Source organism: Pomacea canaliculata, linkage group LG8 (assembly GCF_003073045.1).
Source record: "Pomacea canaliculata isolate SZHN2017 linkage group LG8, ASM307304v1, whole genome shotgun sequence".
Taxonomy (NCBI): Eukaryota; Metazoa; Mollusca; class Gastropoda; order Architaenioglossa; family Ampullariidae; genus Pomacea; species Pomacea canaliculata.
Genome location: NC_037597.1, coordinates 28,351,708 through 28,375,000, shown reverse-complemented (window position 1 = coordinate 28,375,000; position 23,293 = coordinate 28,351,708). Strand labels below are relative to the sequence as shown.

Below are 23,293 nucleotides of genomic sequence, written 5' to 3'. Positions count from 1 at the left end.
TTCACACCCTTTCGCCCTCGCACGTGCTCAGTCCTAGTACTCTAGGTCCCTGACAGAAGGCCATGACCAGACAGTGCGGGTGGGGGCTGAAGAATGACCGATGGCTGCTGCTAATGGCATATTTATCGGACATATTTGAGAAGCTGAACGTTGTGAATACTTCTCTGGAAGGGAAAGACACCACCATGTTACAAACAAATGACAAGATGAATGCTTTCGTCCGAAAAATTTCGTTGTGGACGCAAAAGATACGCCAAGAAAATATTTTTGATATGTTTCCGTGCTTGTGTAAGTGCAAGGCTGACAACTTGAATCTTGATCAGGTGAAGAATGTAATTATTGCCCATCTAAACGGACTATTTAACACCAATGTGAAGGCAGTCCTACTGTATGGCTCTGAAACTTGGAGAGTGACAAACACCATCAACAACAAGCTCCAGACCTTTACCAACCGATGCCTTCTCCATATTTTGAGAATAAGATGGCCTGAGAGGATCTCCAACAGCAGCCTGTGGACAAGAACCAACCAGAATGCCACTAGTCAAGACATCAAAAAGCGCAAGTGGGGCTGGATAGGACACACCCTGCGCAAACCAGCTGACACCATTGCCATGCAGGCACTTGACTGGAACCCGCAGGGGAAGAGGAGAGTTGGGAGGCCAAAACAGACTTGGAGAAGATCAGTAGAGAGCGAGGCAAAGGCTGCCGGAACCACATGGGCCCAACTGAGGGGGGCTGCCCAAAACCGGGTCCGCTGGCGAGGTGTTGTTGCGGCCCTATGCTCCTCGAGGAGTAGCAAGGAATGATGATGATGATGAAACGGACTGCAAGAAAGGTTTCAGCATTACTTCGCTGAAATTGATGTGACTAAATACGATTGGATTTGTAATCCATTTCTGGCTGATCCTAGCACAAGCGGGTTGTCCACGGAAGAAGAAGAGCAGCTCATCGACCTTTCGAGTGACCAATCCCTGAAAATGGTCTTCCAAACAACACCAGTGCCAACATTCTGGATTAGCATCAACGGTGAATATCCTCTCCTTTCTGAGAAAGCAATGAAAGTTCTTCTGCCATTTTCAGCTTCGTATATGTGTGAGCAAGGATTTTCAGCATTGGCAGCACTGAAGTATCAATACAGAAATCGTGTGGACGCAGAGGCTGAGCTGCGAATAGCAGTGGGTACGAACATCGCACACAGGGTCGCTTCTCAATTCAACAGCAAGCAGGCTCAACCTTCTCATTAATCAAAGTGAGTGTCCAATAAAATAATATTTATTAGCACCGCAGAATTTGCTTTAGTAAAATTTCATTAACAGTTATACTTCTTGCAGATACGAACTTTGTTCTTCCGTTGTTGAATTGTATTGATTTCCTCGACGCGGCGTTCGAGGTTAGCTAAGCAACCCCCCCCCCTCCTCCACCGACCTACCTGGCTAAGAGGGGGGGGGGCGGCCGTACCTTTCTTTGTCAGGGGGGGGGGGCGTCACAAGTAAAAGGTTGAGAACCGCTGCCCGGTACACGGACGTTTTGCAGACCGGCGTTTCGCCGCCGGACATTTCGGCGCGGGGCACTTCATTTCGGCATTTCACGCGGGACCTTTAGCCGAAGTCAAGTGTGTGACGACCCTTAGCTCACACATTTCTCTCGCCATTGTATCAATGTATCAGTGAACTCTCTCTCACTATCCCTATCATGTGAACCGTTAGCTCACACATTTCTCTCGCCATTGTATCAATGTTTTTTCTCAAAGCTGTTGCCCATAATCTGTGACAATCAAAGTGAACTGTCTGTGAAGTCTGTGTGTAAAATTTGTTTGAAATAAAGAATTGTTGTGTAATCTAGTAGTTACTTTCATTCTTTGAGAAGTAAGTAAGCTCTGTCTCTCTCTCTGACATAATGCGGCAAAACGTCCGACTCCGAAACGTCCGGCGGCGAAACGTCCGCACACGCCGCTGCCGTAAGGTGTAATAAAGAATTGCAACTGCAGTACAGTGGTACCTCGACATACGAGTGCCCTGACATACGAGTGTTTTGAGATACGAGCCGCCGAGCGAGCGATATTTTGCTTCGAGATAAGAGCAAGATTTGAGATACGAGGAATCGCACACTACACCGCTGCACACGACCCCAACATGCGGGGCGGATGTTGGGGTCGTGTGCAGCGTCTAACAGTTTCTCCCACCTCAGACTAGACCTCAGTCTGTGTGCTTGTTTCCCTCGTTTTCGAAGCATATTTGATAAGTTGGGTTCGCGTTTTTTTGCTTTTTGTACATTTACAAAACATTATCCCATTTATTTTTGTAACCATGGGTCCGAAGAAGAAGATGATGTCTATTGAATTAAAGCGCGAAATCGTAGAAAAACATGAGCAAGGTGTGCGAGTAACTGACTTGGCGAGGATGTACGGGTGTAGCACATCAACGATATGTTCTGAGCTTAAACAGGAGTTGATGAAGGGTACAACGCCAGCTAGGGGCGTTACAATAATTTCTAAGCTCCGGACTTCTCTCCATGAAAAGATGGAGAAACTATTGACTGTGTGGGTGACAGAGAAGCAGCTTCAAGGAGGAACCTTAACACAAAGCATCATGTGTGAGAAGGCACGAGCGATTTACGGTGATTTGCTGAAGCAGATCCCACACACTTCCACAAACGAAGAATTTAATATGTTTTTATAGAATATGTATTTGTTATTCATAAATAAATGTTTCTTCTTGTAAATACACTTTTTCTTATTCAAAAAACACTTAACAAAAACAACTGAGGTGGTGTTTTGGGAGCTGGAACGGATTAATGGCATTTCAATGAATTTCAATGGGGAAAATTGCTTTGAGATACGAGCAATTTGACATACGAGCAAGGTTACGGAACGAATTAAACTCGTATGTCGAGGTACCACTGTAGTTGGGGCGCTAGTGAGGTGGTCCTGCACAGGTCAACTCCTTGATGTTCTTTAGTCAGTTCTTCCTCTGGCAACACTGGCATCGACCCCTCTAATGTACCTTGAAGGACAGAGTTTGACAGAGAGTCGTGTCGGGTCACGTGGCCAGACCTCACCAGCTCACGTGACTTGACTATTGCAAGAAGAGCTTCCTGCTGTCCTACGAGTGCTGCAACCGAGATTCCTACCAAGTCATCATTTGTATGTTCCCTTATTGGTCTCCAAGAAAAAACTTAAAACAAACACCACACACACACACACATCTGATGTGGGTACTTTGACGTAATGGATCTGAGGAGGTGCTAGTTTTTAGGGGGAGTGTGGCGGTTGTGTTAAAATAAAAACAAAAGTAAATAATTAACATTGAATTAATAATAACTTTTCAAAAGTACAAATTCTAGATGCCAAGGCGAAGCCTGCGATGTAAGGACCTGGCACAATGTAAACTGCACGACAGACGACGACTGCAACCAGACCCACGCCGCGTGCTATCAACATCTGTGTCGGTGTGAAGCTGGCTACTTCTACACAACACCTTACGATATTTGCTCTGGCAGTGAGTAGACAATGGTTCTGTGTGGTGTGCTTGACCGCAAGAAACTCGATTTGTTGTCGGCTTGTTACAGTTAGGGATGGAAGAGCTTTTCTATGATTTTCGCATTCTTAAAGGAATAAATTGTAAAACAATATAGTCGTATTTAGACAGACTGAATAAAAGGAAGAAAGCATGAAAGGAAACACGTGGGTCAAAAACAAATTAGAAATGTATTCACTTGATTATGGATGTTGTTGGAAATGCGTCAAAATGTAGAACAATTCACTTCAACTTAAACAGTCTGTAAATAATTGCTGACCACAGTTGTTTATATTAGCTTGCAGACCAGACGAGTTGCAGGACAGCTTTACAGAGTATCCTGACAGCGCTCTACTACGACACTACCTTGAACGCCGGGATGGACTCAGTCTGGAAGACTGCAAGGACAGGTGCCAGGATGACAAGCGTTGCCTCACCTTTGATTTCAGAGGTTAGTATGGAAAAAAGCCTTGAAACATTGGTATACTAACATGATGCTAGAGATGGCAGGTGACTGTGCACTCTACAACTGCTAAAGTCTGCTTCACGTGTCCTGCGCTGTGTTCTATTAATAGCACGCTTTATCCACAAAAATCAACGGAAACCTCGTAAAACATGGGAACAATGTTGAAATATGTTGTCTCTGTATATTTCTACCATTAGTACACGCCTACATAAAGACTACAACAAACATTTAGGAGCAAACTTAACGCGCCATAATCTACAAACATGTTTGAATGCAAAAGATACTGAATACATTTAGTTAGGATAAAACAAAGTGTGTGAAATTGAATGAATTATAAAATTGCTAATGTGCTAATTAATACTTGATAGTTGCTTGCTTTCTTTAGGAAGAAAGTGTAAAGGTAAAATCACAGTGAACCCACGACTATCTAGTTATTACTGCAGTGAGTGTGAATGTACTACACCACATATACAGAGATAAACTCCTGTGTTTACTACACACTTCCACTTTCATTACGACTGAATACAAGTCACAAATTGAAGAAAAGCTCAATCGTCCACCAATGAACTTGTTTTCTTTGGTGTACTGGCCTAAAATGATGCTCAAACATTTGCAGGTGAACTGGCATAAAGACATACATAGCAATGGTATGAACCGATGCTAATATCAATTGCTACCTGCACAGTTTGTGGTACTCAGCCCTCCACACAATGACTTACTTTGACTTCTTCAGGTCACGGAATGTTTACTTCGTGTACAGCTAAACAATACAACTCTTCTATTCTACTTCCGCACCTGTCCATCATGGAATCTGTTCACTTTGCACTGAAGACACACCTCACCTTGAGCAATACTGACACAGTCCACATCATGCTTGTCCTTTGTCAACCACTCCTTTCTCCCTCCTCGTCCTCCTCTGCTGACTACCGACACTCTCAGTTCTTGTTCTCTGATTTCTCCTCGCGTTTCCTACATTAGTTTTTATGAGTCATCAGTCAGTGTTCATCCTTCTGTTCGTTTGCTGTCTGTGTCTCCTTCTTCTGTCAATCGTTAGGAGCAGGCTCCTTAGGAGCGTGAGTATGAGCTATGGACAACACACATTTATTATTATTATTTATTCTTATTTTAGCCACCTTGCAACTAACGTTTGTCTATCTTGGCACTCCTTGCATACAGTTGTTGTTGCAAGAACATTGAATGACAAGTGGTTTAGGTAAACAACAAACAAGTATCGTGACTTTTTAAAGTCTTTAACTCAAATACAGCGATGTAGAAATATATAGAACTTGGAGAGTGGCTATCTTGTCACACTTATATCATATTTATAAAGAGAATGCTATCTAGGAAACTACTCTGTCATCTGTGGGAAAGTGGATTGTCATCGCTAATGATAGATAAGTGCCAGACCTCCTCAGCTCGCCCTGCAGCTCTGACACTGACAACAAGACATCCAGGACTCTAGCATCAGGACCATGGACTGACAACACTGAGGGAGCACAACAGGAATGGAGAAAACATTCCACTTTATAATTATTGTCAAACTAGTGTGTGACAGGCATGCTCCTAGCAAGACAACAGTAAACAATAACAAATATACAACTACGTACCGCACCTTTTGCTGAAAAGCTTTCAGTAACAGAATAACATTTAGTGAAATGTTCACATAACTTGCTTTCACTCTTCTGTGTTCAAAATGTTTTGCATCATGTTCAGTTATGTCTCTGTCTCTCTACCTTCTGTGCCAGTCCATGGAGGTCTGTGTCGGCTTCATAATGTCACCGCTCATGAGTCTCCCTCACACTGGTATCCTAAGACGAGTACAGGCTGGACCCACTACCAGAGATCCTGCAACTCCACTTTGGCCACACACCATACCTGGTACAACTTACTGTGTAACACAAATGTGGATTGTCCAGACCCACACAGCGATTGTTTGTCACACAGATGCCTGTGTGGTTCGAGCTTCAAGTTCAATGAAACCGAGAAGGAGTGTGTTGTTACAAGTAAGTGAGAATCAGTAGAATGATGAGTAGTACTCAGCTTGTCCCACAAGTTGTCTACCGTCATTTTGTCTGTTTCTTACAGTAAAGATACTCTAGTAAGTTGTTTACAGTAATTATTTTCATCAAACAACTTTCATCTCAACGTCTACATCATATTTCGGATTTACAAAGTTTAGCATTCAGTTTTTATTTATGTGCATGAGCTAATGGTTTTCTTCCTTTCTAATAATTGTAAGATGGCAATTAACCTCAGATACATTGGGTTAATCACTTTAAGGGTTAATGCACTAGTGCACCACAGAGGGGAATGTATGGATGAAGAACATCACAGCTGCCACTACCACATATCTTTGTTGTCTACTCTACGTGCAAGTCGTTACTAACTGTCACTTTATTACTTTATAACAAACCTGATTTTAAAGATTAGAGGAGGAAGTGGTATGAAGATGAGGAAGCAGAAGTGACATTAAGGAGGAGGAATAAGAATATGTACACGTGGCAGTCAGATACTGGTAGACACAGAGCTAGAATTATGGGATGGCTAGTGTTACCGGCGGTCAGCAAGTGTGACTGTCTTGTATCAGCGCTGAGCAAGTGGCACAATAAAAGCTGCACGACAGACGACGACTGCAACCAGCCCCACGCCGCGTGCTATCAACACCTGTGTCGGTGTGAAGCTGGCTACTTCTACACCACACCTTACGATATTTGCTCTGGCAGTGAGTAGACAATGGTTCTGTGTGGTGTGCTTGACAGCAAGTAACTCGACTTTGTTGTCGGCTTGTTACAGTTAGGGACGGCAGAGCGTTTCTGTGATTTTCGCATTCTTAAAGGAATAAATTGTAAAACAACATAGCCGGATTTAGATAGACTGAATAAAAGGAAGAAAGAATGAAAGAAAAGACGTACGTCGAATAAAAATTAGAAATTTATTCACTTGGTCATGGATGTTGTTCGAAATGCGTCAAAATGTAGAACAATTCACTTCAAATTAAACAGTCTGTAAATAATTGCTTACCACAGTTGTTTATATTAGCTTGCAGAGCAGGCGAGTTGCAGGACAGCTTTACAGAGTATCCTGACAGCGCTCTACTACGACACTACCTTGAACGCCGGGATGGACTCAGTCTGGAAGACTGCAAGGACAGGTGCCAGGATGACAAGCGTTGCCTCACCTTCGATTTCAGAGGTTAGTATGGAAAAAAGCCTTGAAACATTGGTATACTAACATGATGCTAGAGATGGCAGGTGACTGTGCACTCTACAACTGCTAAAGTCTGCTTCACGTGTCCTGCGCTGTGTTCTATTAATAGCACGCTTTATCCACAAAAATCAACGGAAACCTCGTAAAACATGGGAACAATGTTGAAATATGTTGTCTGTGTATATTTTTACCATTAGTAGACGCCTACATAAAGACTACAACAAACATTTAGGAGCAAACTTAACGCGCCATAATCTACAAACATGTTTGAATGCAAAAGATACTGAATACATTTAGTTAGGATAAAACAAAGTGTGTGAAATTGAATGAATTATAAAATTGCTAATGTGCTAATTAATACTTGATAGTTGCTTGCTTTCTTAAGGAAGAAAGTGTAAAGGTAAAATCACAGTGAACCCACGACTATCTAGTTATTACTGCAGTGAGTGTGAATGTACTACACCACATATACAGAGATAAACTCCTGTGTTTACTACACACTTCCACTTTCATTACGACTGAATACAAGTCACAAATTGAAGAAAAGCTCAATCGTCCACCAATGAACTTGTTTTCTTTGGTGTACTGGCCTGAAATTATGTTCAAACAGTTGCAGGTGCACTAGAATAAAGACATACATAACAATGGTATGAACCGATGCTAATATCAATTGCTACCTGCACAGTCTGTGGTACTCAGCCCTCCACACAATGACTTACTTTGACTTCTTCAGGTCCCGGAATGTTTACTTCGTGTGCAGCTAAACAATACAACTCTTCTATTCTACCTCCGCACCTGTCCATCATGGAATCTGTCCACTTTGCACTGAAGACACACCTCACCTTGAGCAATACTAACACAGTCCACATCATGCTTGTCCTTTGTCAACCACTCCTTTCTCCCTCCTCGTCCTCCTCTGCTGACTACCGACACTCTCAGTTCTTGTTCTCTGATTTCTCCTCGCGTTTCCTACATTAGTTTTTATGAGTCATCAGTCAGTGTTCATCCTTCTGTTCGTTTGCTGTCTGTGTCTCCTTCTTCTGTCAATCGTTAGGAGCAGGCTCCTTAGGAGCGTGAGTATGAGCTATGGACAACACACATTTATTATTATTATTTATTCTTATTTTAGCCACCTTGCAACTAACGTTTGTCTATCTTGGTACTCCTTGCATACAGTTGTTGTTGCAAGAACATTGAATGACAAGTGGTTTAGGTAAACAACAAACAAGTATCGTGACTTTTTAAAGTCTTTAACTCAAATACAGCGATGTAGAAATATATAGAACTTGGAGAGTGGCTATCTTGTCACACTTATATCATATTTATAAAGAGAATGCTATCTAGGAAACTACTCTGTCATCTGTGGGAAAGTGGATTGTCATCGCTAATGATAGATAAGTGCCAGACCTCCTCAGCTCGCCCTGCAGCTCTGACACTGACAACAAGACATCCAGGACTCTAGCATCAGGACCATGGACTGACAACACTGAGGGAGCACAACAGGAATGGAGAAAACATTCCACTTTATAATTATTGAGAAAGTGTATTAAGAAAGTGTAAAGGTCAAATCACAGTGAACCCACGACTATCTAGTTATTACTGCAGTGAGTGTGAATGTACTACACCACATATACAGAGATAAACTCCTGTGTTTACTACACACTTCCACTTTAATTAGGACTGAATACAAGTCAGAAATGGAAGAATAGCTCAATCTTCCACCAATCAACTTCCATTCTTTGGTATACAGTGGAACCTCGGTTAACGAACTTAATCCGTTCTGGAAAGCTGTTCGTTATCCGAAACAATTTTTTCCATAAGAAATAAAGGAAATAGATTTAATTGGTTCCCAGCCCCTGTTGACTCGCTAATATTTGAAAGTTACAGGCTATACAGGTATTTGTTTTAATGAGAACAGTTATAATGCAATATAAATGGAGTTAAATAAACATAAAAACATTAACAAAAGCATTTAAACATCAGAAAACTTGTCGTTTTCACGGCGTGGGTGGATGGAGGTGTGGGGAGGAAGGGGTGGAATTACTGCTTGGATTCCCCCTCCATGAGCACACGTGACATTATAAAATCGGGGGTGACTTCCCTTTTCTGTCGCTTTGAGGCTAAAGAAAAAAACTTGTCCAGTGTCTGCTCCTTCTATCTTTTTGTAAAACTCTGCGGTAATACGACATCACATATCCGACAGACGCATGCCACCTTCATACTTTGAAATCATTTCCTTTTACAATTCATTTGTTGGCCGCTTCCTTGTCATTACCTCACTACTATTAATCTTGATCTTCTTTTGAGCCATGATTGAGGATCAGGGCCGCCGAGAGCCAGCCCGGGCCCCGGGACAGACCTCTCCGGGCCCCTTGTACTTGTAATCGTTAATTATTTTCCCAGTATATAATGTATAAAAAAAACCCACTGACCAAGACCGGGCCCCCTTGACAGCCGCGGGCCCGGGTACACCAGACCCCCCTGTCCCCCCCTCTCGTCAGGCCTGTTGAGGATTATCTTATTAAAATAAAGCACAAAAATCACTAAATAAGAAGAATGCGCATAGATAAGGAACGGCTGATCGTAACTGTGTCTCGAGCGCGAATGATGACATGCTGGTCGGTCACGTGTGGTTCACGTGGCTGTTCGTTATCCGAAATTTTGTTCGCTATCCGAGACAAACTTTTCACGAAATTTTTGTTCGTTAACCGAAATATTCGCTATTCGAGGCGTTCGCTAACCGAGGTTCCACTGTACTGGCCTGAAATGATGTTTAAACATTTGCAGGTGCACTAGCATAGAGAAATAAATAACAAAGGTATGAACCGATGCTAATATCAATTGCTACCTGAACAGTTTGTGGTACTCAGCCCTCCACACAAAGACTTACTTTGACTTCTTCAGGTTACGGAATGTTTACTTCGTGTACAGCTAAACAATACAACTCTTCTATTCTACCTCCGCACCTGTCCATCATGGAATCTGTTCACTTTGCACTGAAGACACACCTCACCTTGAGCAATACTTACACAGTCCACATCATGCTCGTCCTTTGTCAACCACTCCTTTCTCCCTCCTCGTCCTTCTCTGCTGACTACCGACACTCTCAGTTCTTGTTCTCTGATTTCTCCTCGTGTTTCCTACATTAGTTTATATGAGTCATCAGTGGTGTTCATACTTCTGTTCGTTTGCTGTCTGTGTCTCCTTCTTCTGTCAATCGTTAGGACCAGGCTCCTTAGGAGCGTGAGTATGAGCTATGCACAACATTGAAACACCAAGAGACCCGTCATAGTTACAACCTTATTTCTTTGAGTGCTGCGATGACGCTCTTTGGTCTCGTCGGTACTCCATGATCCTCAGATGCCGGTTAACGAATTTTCGATACTGCATGCGATCGGTCGCCCGGGAGTTCAGGTCTCCCAATGGATTTCCCGTCCATTCCAGCACGTTTGTAAGCCAAAGCTTCTTTTGTTTCCCTACTCGCCTCTTGCCCCTAACGCTACCCTGCATTGCTAACTTTGGTATGCCGTCATGCCTAATGACATGGCCGAACCATCGCAACTTGTGGCGTTTCACGGTAGAGAGTAGTGGTTCCTGGTATCCCACCAGACTTTGGACTAGGTCTCGTACGAACTTGTTCGTTTTCTCTTCCCTATAAGAGATATGGAGCAATCTCCTATAGCAGTGATGCACAACCTTTTTCGGCCTGCGGGCCATATTCCCTTCCGACACGTGTGTCGCGGGCCGCTTCACCGCAAAAATTACAAAAAAAAAAAAAAAATAGAACATACCATTTTTATTAGAAAAAAGTTGTACTTAGTGCGATATTTGAAGCTGCTTTTCCGAAACCAACTTCTGAATGTCTGGCTGCATCGAAGAAACACCAAGTCTGAGCACTGAATCGAAATGTTCGTCCGCGAGGCGATGACGTAAGATGGGTTTCGCCCGTTTCATCACTGAAAACGTTTGTTTACACACATAAGTACTTGTAAACATCGTGATCATCCTTAACGCTTGTTTTCGGAGATTTGGAAAAGTTTCTGCAGGCAACACTGCGTAGAAAGCAATTGTCTGCATCGCTCGAAATTTGTCAAGCAGGGCTGTCTGGCTTTGCAAGTCAATCAGTTCCAGTTGCAGGTCTGTCGGGGCACTTGACACATCTGCCGCAAATGGATTTTCGAAGAGACGTATTTCATCCTTCAAATCATGAAAATCCTTAAATCTTTCATTGAAATTATCCTTCAAGAGCCCCAAAAGTTCTATTATTCTTTCTTTGGGGAAAGACATATGTTGCTGCTGATCCTGACGTAGAGATGTACACGTTGGGAAGTGGACAAGCTCCATCCTTCCCGCCTGCTGAATGAAGAGTAGTAATTTCGCTTGGAATGCTGTTATGTCCGCATACACATGCGAAATCAACTTGTCTTTCCCTTGTGGTTTGGTGTTGAGTTCATTCAGATGTCACGTGATGTCGCATAAAATCGCCAAATCCCACAGCCACGAGGGGTCGTTCAGCTGAGGCACTTGCTTTGATTTCTCCGTCATAAAAATGTCAATCTCATGTCTGAAATCAAAAACCGTTTAAGTACCTTTCCTCGGCTTAACCAGCGGACTTCACTGTGAAAGAGAACGTCTTCATATTCGCATTCTATTTCTGTCAAAAATTCCTTGAAAGTTCTGTGGTTCAACGCCTGTGATCTGATGAAGTTTACAGTGATGACCACAATCTTCATCACATGGTCCACATTCAACACCTTGCCATAGAGATTTTGTTGGTGAATAATGCTATGAAGCCGCAGAGGCTCGGTTCCATTAGACTCGACGACTTTTCTAATAACCTTTGCTGCCAGTCCGCTGTGGCATCCAACCATACTTCTGGCACCATCGGTAGTCACTCCCACTAATTTTTCCCAAGGAAGAGCAAGACCCTCTGTTACGCCTGAAACTTCTTTGAATAGGTCTTCGCCAGTGGTGCCCCCGTGCATGCCCCTCATGGCCGCTAACTCTTCTGTAAGTTCAAAATCGCTGTTTGTACCGCGAATAAATACCAAGAGTTGAGCGGTGTCGGATGAGTCAGTTGACTCGTCAGCAGCAATAGAAAACATTTCGAAACGTGCTGCTTTGTTCCTTAGTTTTGACTGGAGATGTTTCCCCATATCTTCCACTCGCTGTGCAATTGTCGTGCGAGAAAGGCTGACGGCTTCAAATGCATTCTTCTTTTCAGGACACAGTTCCTCCACCACTGCTTCAAGCACTTGTTTACGCATTCGCCGTCGGAAAATGGCTTCACATCTCTGCTCAAAATGTGAGCAACTCGGTAGCTTGCAATTGCCGCCGCATCATTTTCTTGTCTTTTCTTGCTAAATATTCTCGTCAAGCCTCCAATTTCTTGACGTAACTTAGCAATCTTTTCTGCGTGGCTCGAACCAAGGATGCCGCTATACTTGTTTTTGTGCTTTGTTTCATAGTGCCGTTTAATGTTGTGTTCCTTAAAAACAGCCACACTTTCTTTGCAAATCAAACACGCTGGCTAGCTATCATGTTGTATAAAAAAGTACAGATCTGTCCACTTTTCTTGGAAGTTTCTGCACTCAGAGTCAACTCTTCGTTTCTTCGGCTCTCCCATTTCACCGGCGCACAACTGTCACCCGCCACGACTAAAGGACATTTTAGTACTATGTCACAAACCTGCTGTGTTATTTTCTTTAAATTTTTTTTTTTTAGCTAGGAAGGGGATAGGAAATTGGAAAGGGGGAGATTGGAAGTGTCGACAGTCTGAGGCGGGCAGCGCCATACGGGGATGGCCGGCTGATCTGTGTTTAATTAAGTTTGGTGTTGATAGGTTGTTTTGTTGGAAGAACAAAGGAAAAGAGTGTAGTATTGTTTTGGATGTGTGTGGTGTGACTGGTTTTTTTCTTGACGGGAGAGGAGCGGACGGGTTTTCTATTGCAAACAAGTCTTGAAGGACTTGTGGTGTAGTCCTGAATTTGCTACTTATCTAAAGATTGGTTTTGTTTTTCTCTCCAGGTTTTCTTTGTGTTTTTATTTCACTTTTGGTTAATTGTTCTTCGTCTACTCGCCTTCTCCGCCTGGGGTTCCTGACCAGCGCTGAGTTGAAAATAATTTCAAGAAGATTCCTCGTCTGAAAGGCACTGTAGAGTGCAGGTGACATACTAGAGGCCCCGAAAGGTGTTGAGGGTCAATTTTGTGCAGTTTGACTTTTCTTTAAAAATGGATTCCTTGGTTATTGAACTAACAGGAAAATACACTGCTATGTTAAACTAAAAGTGAGAAATTGTCTTAAAATACATTTTAATCGAGGTACCCCCAGGCGATCAGTCCTGATTTCCACAGGAAAATGACGAAATTCAAACGCTGTTTTGGTATTGTTTCCCTGTAAGAACCCCACTGTTTTTATACCTTGCTAGAAAGCCCGGAGTCTGTATTTTCAATCTGTTTGAAACGACTGATTCAAGTATTAACCAATCAAAAGACCACTAATCCCTGTGGAATGCGGCGTCCCTCGTTCTCAAACACTGGTTTCCTCCCAAGACGAAAATCAAGAATGAAATCTATCAAAAGATTGAGAGACGCCCCTACGTAGGGATAAATACTTCTTCTTCCCTTTTTTTCGTTTTTTTTAATTTTTTTTTTTTTTTTTGGGGGGGGGTATTTTTTTTTCATTATTATTACTAACATGCCGATTTCCTGTACTGTGGGCAGAAGCTTCGCGGGCCGGACGGCACTGCTTCGCGGGCCGGATATGGCCCGCGGGCCGTAGGTTGTGCATCCCTGTCCTATAGCATTTCATTTCGAACGCTGCTATCTTCTTTTCCTGCTCCGATAGCAGCGTCCAGGTCTCGCAGCCGTACGTTAAGACCGGGATGACCAGAGACTTGTAGATTGGAAACTTCGTAGTGAACGAGATCATTCCACTATTCCATATTTTGTTTAGTCTCGTCATCGCCGCGGTCGCGGCTTGCAGCCTGGCATGAACATCGTTCGCACTTGACCCGTCTTCCGACATGATGGAACCCAAGTATTTGAAGGTCTGAACCTGCTCTAGAGTTTTCCCGTTCAGTTTTATGTCAACCTCTGCTGGACTGATGGCGTTTACCAGAACTTTACTCTTTTCCGTGCTGACGTGCATCCCATATTGGTTTGCGCATGTGTTGACGCGATTGGTAAGGTCCTGCAATTCCTCGCTGCTGCCTGCAATTAGGGCTATATCATCTGCAAAGCGTAGGTTGCTAAGCGGTCTCCATCCTATCGACACTGAGGGTTCATGGCCTTCCAATGCGTTGCGCATTACCTTCTCGAAGTAGATGTTGAACAACACCGGCGAAAGAGGGCAGCCCTGGCGGACGCCTACGGTCATGGGGAAGGGCTCCCCCACTTTGTTGTGCAACCGAACGGAACTCGTAGATCCATCATAGAGGCCTATGATAGTCCGGATCAGACCCTCGTCCACCTGGAATGATCGAAGGGTGTCCCACAGTCCCTTGTGCCAGACCCGGTCGAAAGCCTTCTTGAAATCCACAAAGTTTTGGTATATTGGAAACCCATGCTGCATATGCTTTTCCACCATGACTCTGAGGCTAAAGATTTGCTCAATCGTACTGCGGCCGGCCCGGAATCCGGCTTGTTCTTCCGCTAGGATCGACTCTGCTGCTGCTGTGAGTCAACGGTGGAGCACACCCAGCATAACCTTGCTGGCATGACAGATCAGGCTTATCGTTCGGTAATTCTCGCACTTGGAACTGTTTCCGGACTTTGGTAGCGGTACAACGACAGACCGCAACCACTCCTTCGGCCACTGCTTTGTCCGCCAGATTTCGCGACATATCTTCGTCAGCATATCCGTCAGCTCTTCGCCTCCACCCTTTATGAGTTCCGCGGGGATGTTATCGATGCCAGCCTCCTTCCTCGGCTGCATATCTTTTATTGCTGCTTCCACCTCTGCTCTTAGGACCTGTAAGTCCGGAATTTCCTCTGCAGGTGGTCTCACCCCTTCGAGCACGGTCTCATCTTTCTCGATAGGGGCGTTGTACAGCTCTTTGCAATACTCTGTGAAACGATTGAAGGTTTGTTCCTTTCCTCTGACAAGCTTTCCCTGCTTGTCCTCAATCTTTGTCACACCCTTCCGCGGACCCTCTTGGGTAAGAGTTTTCACTGCTGCGAATGCTTTCCGATAGTCGCCCCACTTGATTCCATCATCGATTTCGTCACACTTTGCGTTCAGCCACGCTTCCCTCGCGGCTGCTATGTTTTTCTGCACTTTCCGGTGCACTTTCCTGTATGCCGCGTCTGCCTCAGGGCTGCTTCGCCTTTTTGTCTTCAAGGTTTTCCTCAGCTCACAAAGTCTGAGAACTTTCTTTGTGATCCATGGTACCTTGGTTGGCGGTTTCCTCCCCAGAACTTTATCTGCCGAGAAGTGCAGGACCTGTTTGACGTGTTCCGCTAGGGTGTCCACGTCAAATTCGTCGTCTGGTAGATTGAGGGCCGAGAATCTCCCTCCTACTTCGACGCGAAAGGCTGCCGCAATTGCAGGATTCTCAAGTTTCTCCGTGTACTATCTTATGCGTTGGTTGTTCTCTCGTCTTCGCTGTGAAACTTTCAAGCGCAGGGAAGCCATCACGAGTTTATGGTCTGACCCGATATCCGCACCGGGGTATACTCGTGTCCCTGCCTGCAGTAAGCTTGAACGACAGCTCTGAGGGATCAACACATAGTCGATCTGGTTCTTGACCGCGCCATCGGTGAAGACCAGGTCGCCAGCCGTGAGGGTTTGTGGGGAAACATCGTGTTAGATAGAACCAGTCGATGGGCCCCGGCGAACTCTAGCAGACGCCTTCCGCGGTCGTTGGTCGTTCCTAGACCGAATCGACCCACGGTGCCGGCCAATTCGTTGAAAGCGTCTGGGCCAACTATGGCGTTCCAATCTCCTACCACCGCCAGAAAGTCTCTCTTTGGGATCCCCCTCATCACTTCCTCCAGCTGTTCATAGAACACCTCCACCTCGTTGTCCCCTCGATCGGTGTGAGGTGCATGTACTATGATGACTGAGACGTTCCGTGGCTTGGCCTCAATGCGGATGGTTGCGAGTCTGCTCGAGATGGGCTCCCAACTTAAGACTGCCGCTGCTGCTCTTTCGTGGACGAGAAAGCCAACGCCTAGTTGTCTTTTCTCACTACCATTATAGAATAGCTTGTGGCCGAAGGGAGTTTCCTTCTCTCCTGAGCTCGTCCACCGCATCTCCGCCAGCCCGATTACGTCCCAGACGTACCGTTCCAACTCTAGACAGAGTTTGTGCACTTGGCCACACTTCTGGAGCGTTCGAACGTTCCACGTACCAATTACTATTCTTTTCAACAAGTTAAGTGCACTTACCTGCTGAGTGGGTCTGTTCACACTCAATTTCTCTTTCCCTTCATGCTGGAGGGCGATGGGCTCGCCTTGGGTCCCTTTCTTCTTTCTGGTCCGAACCACTTTCTGCCATCGGTTGCGCATCCGACGCCCCAGGCGTTTGTCTTGTCCCGTTGTCCCTTGGACTTTACTTGTTTCTTCGCCTGCGTTTGAGGTCTTCCGTCTCCGTGTTGGCAGGCGCCAACGGAGATGGCCGACCTTTTTATCCTGGGCGACGTCGGTGCCAGTATGAATTTCGTTTATCTGAGAACTGATCATGAGAGTTTAACGGGCTGTTACGTAGTGGTGGTGCCCACTCCTCTCCACTCCGGTTTGTTATTCGGGGTTTTCTCCCCTAGCCTGACTAAGGCGAGAGAGTGCAGGTCTAACTAATTTCTAACTAAGACATTATGTACAGTATTTACACTATTCACAGTCTTCACAGTATTCATGTTATTCACATTCTTTACATTATTTACACTATTTACAAGAGGCGGGCCAGCGGTACATGGGTACAGGAATGGGTGAAGGGGGCATCCTGCCCGGACCTTCCTTTGCGGGGCTTCGGCTTACGGCTGCCCTCTCAGCCTGCAAGTATCGAAAGGGGCTGCCGGCGATGCTGTGCTTGGCATGTGCTCACAGTCGCGGCCGATCTCAGCTGGCAGTTCGAACGTCCGAGGCCTCGAGGTGTCTCCTTCCCGGGGCCCCTCCGTCAATTCCTTTGAGTTTCAGCTTTGTGACCAAATTTCCTCTTGGACCTCAGATGTTGGTTCTCTGATGTTGTACACAGAGCACCTGCGGATCGCTAGTTGGCATCGTTTATGGTCAGAACTACGACGGTATCTGATCGTCTTCGAACCTCTGACTTTCGTTCTTGACTAATGAAAACATACATGGCAAATGCTTTTGCAGTTGTTCGTCTTGCGATGATCCAAGAATTTCACCTCTAACACCGCAATGCTTCACCACCTACACAGGAAGTTGCACCTAGTGCCGTCCCCGAGATGCTCTTGTGGAGAGGCAGACCAGACTGTAGAACACATCCTACAGGACTGTAGGAATCTCCGTACCCTGAGGAAAGAGACGTGGCCACAGTCGGAGACCCTGCACAACAAGCTGTACGGGCCGGTGGAGTCTCTGCAGAAGACCACCGATTTCATATCAAGAGCTGGTCTCCAAGTGTGAAAGAGGCGAACGACAAAAAAAAAAAAAAAACACCGCAATACGGATGCCCCCGTCTGTCCCTCTTAATCATTACCTCGTGTTCCGAAAACCAGCAAAATAGAACCGAGGTCCTATTCCATTATTCCACGCGCCATTATTCAGGCTGACGAGCCTGCTTTGAACACTCTAATTTCTTCAAAGTAAACGTTCCGGCCGCCCATAACGCTCAGCGAAGAGCACCATGGACGGAGAGACCGGAGATAAACGGAGGATGGGACGCCGAAAGACGAACGCGACCCCGCGAAGAGCCGCGCCCGTCCCGGCTTCGCGCAGTGACCGTCGCGAGACGGACCGCACGCCCATGCCTGAGATCCAACTACGAGCTTTTTAATCGCAACAACTTTAATATACGCTATTGGAGCTGGAATTACCGCGGCTGCTGGCACCAGACTTGCCCTCCAATAGATCCTCGTTAAAGGGTTTAAAGTGTACTCATTCCAATTACGGAGCCTCAAAAGAGTTCCGTATTGTTATTTTTCGTCACTACCTCCCCGAGCTGGGAGTGGGTAAGTTGCGCGCCTGCTGCCTTCCTTGGATGTGGTAGCCGTTTCTCATGCTCCCTCTCCGGAATCGAACCCTGATTCCCCGTTACCCGTAGTCAACATGGTAGGCCTATCACGTACCATCGACATTTGATAGGGCAGACATTTGAAAGATGCGTCGCCGGCTCGAGGCCATGCGATCGGCACAAAGTTATCCAGAGTCACCAAAAGGGACGGGGCCGAAACCCCGACTGGTTTTGAACTAATAAAAGCGCTCTTTCCCGGCTTTGACACCGGGTCGGAGCTGGTTTGCATGTATTAGCTCTAGAATTGCCACAGTTATCCAAGTAGAAATGGATCATCTAAGGAACCTCGACTGATTTAATGAGCCATTCGCGGTTTCACCGTACGAGGGTGTGAACTTAGACATGCATGGCTTAATCTTTGAGACAAGCATATGACTACTGGCAGGATCAACCAGAATGCTGTTATGGGTTTACACGTAACCGACTCCCACGAAGCAGTCGCCGCGGAGGCCGCGGGTTCTGCGTCCGTGGCAGTGCATTTCGTTCGGTAGTAAGCGCCAAAAGGGGCGCTTTGCTTTTCAGCTCTTGCAAACCATATCACCACGTGCTGAGCGTTCACCCGATCGACACGGGCGCGCTCTTTCACTCGAGACACAGTCAAGCGTTATTCGAAACGCCGACGCGGCTGGCCGAAAGGAGCACGACGACACGAACCCTTCTCTCTGCTCAACCAGCCCGCGCCTGAGCCGTGGGAAACGCGACAGCGAGAGCCGCGAATCGCCAGCGAGCCAACCCGTACCACACCTTCTTCGGTCCGCTGCGAAACCGGCTCGCCGGATGGCGGGACGCAGACAACGATCGCTTTCGACCGAGGGCGTCGCACGCCGAGCGAGCGCTCATTTGCCGATACAAAATCCAAAACTGGGTGAGCACTACATGGCTAATAGTAACCTTTATCTGTTGCCATGTTGCCTTTCTCGCACCTTTCGGCACGCCTTCTCCCCATCCGTGTCTCCTTCTTCTGTCAATCGTTAGGACCAGGCTCCTTAGGAGCGTGAGTATGAGCTATGGACAACACACATTTATTATTATTATTATTATTTATTCTTTCTTTAGCCACCTTGCAACTAACGTTTGTCTATCTTGGCACTCCTTGCATACAGTTGTTGTTGCAAGAACATTGAATGACAAGTGGTTTAGGTAAACAACAAACAAGTATCGTGACTTTTTAAAGTCTTTAACTCAAATACAGCGATGTAGAAATATATAGAACTTGGAGAGTGGCTATCTTGTCACACTTATATCATATTTATAAAGAGAATGCTATCTAGGAAACTACTCTGTCATCTGTGGGAAAGTGGATTCTCATCGCTAATGATAGATAAGTGCCAGACCTCCTCAGCTCGCCCTGCAGCTCTGACACTGACAACAAGACATCCAGGACTCTAGCATCAGGACCATGAACTGACAACACTGGGGGAGCACAACAGGAATGGAGAAAACATTCCACTTTATAATTATTGTCAAACTAGTGTGTGACAGGCAAGCTCCTAGCAAGACTATGTCGCGTGTCAGCGATTGTGCTGTCATCCTTGTATTCCTCCCATACTGAGCTCGGCCCATCGTCAGGTGTTGTCTTCACGCTTGTGTCCCCTCTTTGTCTTACGTCTTGCGCGCGCGCACAGCTTCCTTGATGCGTCATTTTACTTTTTCCTTCTTTGACGTCATGGGTAGTCGTCATCAAGTCACAGACGGTGCTGGACCGTGGCCATGACAGTCAAAGTTGTTCATTTGTGTCGACCGATCTGCCACAAGCCGCTTTGGGTGAGTAGAGACCCATTCTGTCGGGTTCCACACCATTCTAGTCTGTAAGGGCCTTTGGGTGGCGGTGGAAGTGCAAGTGAGAGAATCCTTTAATGTTCAAAGCCATAGTCCGATGGTCAGATATATGTGTCGGTGTGAAAATATTGTTTTAGAAATTGAGCAGTTTCGGGACACGCCTGTTGATTGTAAGAATTGGTTTATCTACAGGCTTATTTTTCGTTCTTCTTCACTCTTCCGCCTGTTGTTGTTTTTCGCTCTTCCTTCGTGTCACCGTGTCTTCACATCCTTTGTTCGCATTGCTGTCCGTCATCGTGTCGAGCGTCCACCCTGCACCATCATCATCATCTCATCGGCGCGTGAACTCGCGACTCTGCTGCACCAGTGTGTGGAAAGGCTTTGGACTGAACACCTAGAGCAGGAATCTTCGAGCAGGAGCTTTCGTGGCCAGTGGCCGGCCCACATCATCGCATCTGGACGAGAAGACAGAGGGGTGGGGGTACGTCTTTAGAGCGGCAAGCAAGGCCAGAGGGCGGGCTGCCGTCTGTGGACATCTTCAACGGACTTCTAAACTGTCACCCTGCAGTGCATACGGGTGATGTATTGTATATACGGTGACAGATTAGCCTGTGCACAGGGCAGCTGATTTGTCTTATTTTAATTTATCTATTTTTTGTTTGTTGGATTGTTCGCGCTGATCTATATTTGTTCACGTGAGAGTTTGGAATGTTTGATTTTTGATTCCTATCAGTATTATTTTTGTGGCTAATAAATTAGTTTTGTTTGTTACGTGAATTTTGTCTTTGTCATTTCTGTGTATGGTCTGCGCTCAGTTGAAGTTCGACTGGCTTCGTCGCGGTCACGCGACAGACAACAGTAAACAATCACAAATATACAACTACGTACCTCGCCTTTTGCTGAAAACCTTTCAGTAACACAATAACCTTTCGGGAAATGTTCACATAACTTGCTTTCACTCTTCTGTGTTCAAAATGTTTTGCATCATGTTCAGTTATGTCTCTGTCTCTCTACCTTCTGTTCCAGCCCATGGAGGTCTGTGTCGGCTTCATAATGTCACCGCTCGCGAGTCTCCCTCACACTGGTATCCTAAGACGAGTGAAGGCTGGACCCACTACCAGAGATCCTGCAACTCCACTTTGGCCACACACCATACCTGGTACAACTTAGTGTGTAACACGACACTGGACTGTCCTCACCCACGCAGCGATTGTGTGTCAGGACGATGTTTATGTCGTTCAGGCTTCAAGTTCAATGAAACTGAGAAGAAGTGTGTTGTTAAGAGTAAGTGAGAAGCAGTAGAATGATGAGTAGTACTCAGCTTGTCCCACACGTTGTCTACCGTCATTTTGTCTGTTTCTTACAGTAAAGATACTCTAGTAAGTTGTTTACAGTAATTATTTTCATCAAACAACTCTCATCTTAATGTTGACATAATATTTCGGATTTACAAAGTTTAGCATTCAGTGTTTATTCATGTCCATGGTTTTCTTCCTTTCTGTGTGCTGTAAGCACATATAAACAGTTTGCCCGAGGGATTCAGTCTTTACCTTGACTGTTGTATGAGTAGCTATTGAAGTTGTCATGGTTATTGCCTACTTGTCCTCCATTGTTTCCGTCATTGTACGAAGTTCCACTGCGCTCTTTATAACAATTGCTTACGAGTGGAATGATTTGTTTGTGTACAAATAGGGACATGTGCAGACTGGAATGACAAAGGAGCAAAGAGTGGTATTTACACCATTGTGCAACACAAACACAACATGCCTCGGACAGTGTGGTGTGATATGGACACTGCGGGCGGCGGCTGGCTGGTACGTGTGGTCGTGTTTGTCAGTGTGTACGACTCAGGTAGCATCTCTCCTGCACACTGTATCCTGTTTGCAACAGTGCGACACCACTTATACCCAGGGTCACATCCTTACAGCTCATAGTTTAGATCAGTGATGCACAACCTTTTTCGGCCTGCGGGCCATATCCATTTCGGACAGCCGTGTCGCGGGCCACTTCACCGCAAAAATACAAAAAAGAAAAAAAAAATAGAGGAGATACCATTTTTATTAGAAACAAGTTGTACTTACCATTAATTATGTACTCATGAGTGGGATATTTGAAGTTGTTTACCCGAAACCAACTTCTGAATGTCCGGCCTCATCATAGAGACACCAAGTCGGAGTACTGAACTGAAATGTTCGGCCATCGAAAAAAAGATTGAGAGACGCCCCTACGTGGGGATAAATACTTCTTCTTCCCTTTTTTCGGTTTTTTTTTTTTTTCGGGTTTTTTTTTTCGGGTTTTTTTGGGTTTTTTTTTTTTTATTACTAACATGCCAATTTCCTGCACTGTGGGCAGAAGTTTTGCGGGCCGGATGGCACCGCGTCGGGGGCCGGATATGGTCTGCGGGCCGTAGGTTGGGCATCCCTGGTTTAGATGAATAATTTTTCTTTGATATCTTTCGACATTTACAACACGAAGCAGGAGAGGATGCTTGTCCACCTTCTGTTTCCAACAGTTTGTCTATCTCACTGGTAGACTCCGTGGGTTGAGGGTGGTTCTAGGCAGGCCGACATCTAGTGTGTTGGTGTGCGTGTGTCGGTTGTTTGTAGTCGCAAGCTTTAACCCCTTGCATCCATTCCTGCTTCAGGATCAGCGACTGTAGGTTTGATAAGGAGTTGAAAAAAAATACTTTTTGTAATCGCGGCGTGTATCATGCATTTGTTATGTTTATTATGTTGCCATATAATTGATCACAGCCAGTTGATGTCACACATTTACAGCCAGGAAAGTGTACATTGTGTTCACATGACTGTCACTATATACTACACTATGTACTACACTATACACTACACTATGTACTACAGTGTTGACATTATAATCATGTCCACAGCTAATAAAGTTCTAAGTTGTTATATTTTGTCAATTTTGACTCATCCTTTGTCAACTCATTAAACTGTAATTAGTGTTGAATCCTGTCGATCATGCTGCGCTTTGTTACCATAGTAACGACCTGTGAACTTGTGTCATGTGCAGGTGTTCCAGAGACGTAGGGACTTCACAGTTGACTTCAACCGGAGCTTTACAGAATATGAAAACGGTTTTGGTGATCTCTCTGGAGATTTCTGGCTGGGT

The 23,293-nt window shown here is 45.2% G+C and overlaps 1 protein-coding gene across 2 annotated transcripts in view; it reads left to right on the top strand.

Annotated features, from left to right (window-relative positions):
• The window catches only part of LOC112570971, a 41,077-nt gene that overhangs the window by 10,394 nt on the left and 7,390 nt on the right, over nucleotides 1-23,293 (top strand). Inside the window, exons 4-11 of one of the 2 annotated variants that reach the window (XM_025249732.1) lie at nucleotides 3,343-3,497; nucleotides 3,814-3,966; nucleotides 5,727-5,984; nucleotides 6,569-6,703; nucleotides 7,021-7,173; nucleotides 21,191-21,448; nucleotides 21,857-21,978; nucleotides 23,195-23,291. In XM_025249732.1, the coding sequence (XP_025105517.1) occupies nucleotides 3,343-3,497; nucleotides 3,814-3,966; nucleotides 5,727-5,984; nucleotides 6,569-6,703; nucleotides 7,021-7,173; nucleotides 21,191-21,448; nucleotides 21,857-21,978; nucleotides 23,195-23,291 (1,331 nt within the window). Of the gene's footprint in view, nucleotides 1-3,330; nucleotides 3,498-3,813; nucleotides 3,967-5,726; nucleotides 5,985-6,568; nucleotides 6,704-7,020; nucleotides 7,174-21,190; nucleotides 21,449-21,856; nucleotides 21,979-23,194; nucleotides 23,292-23,293 lie in introns of both variants that reach the window. The other variant, XM_025249731.1, reaches the window with a different exon arrangement.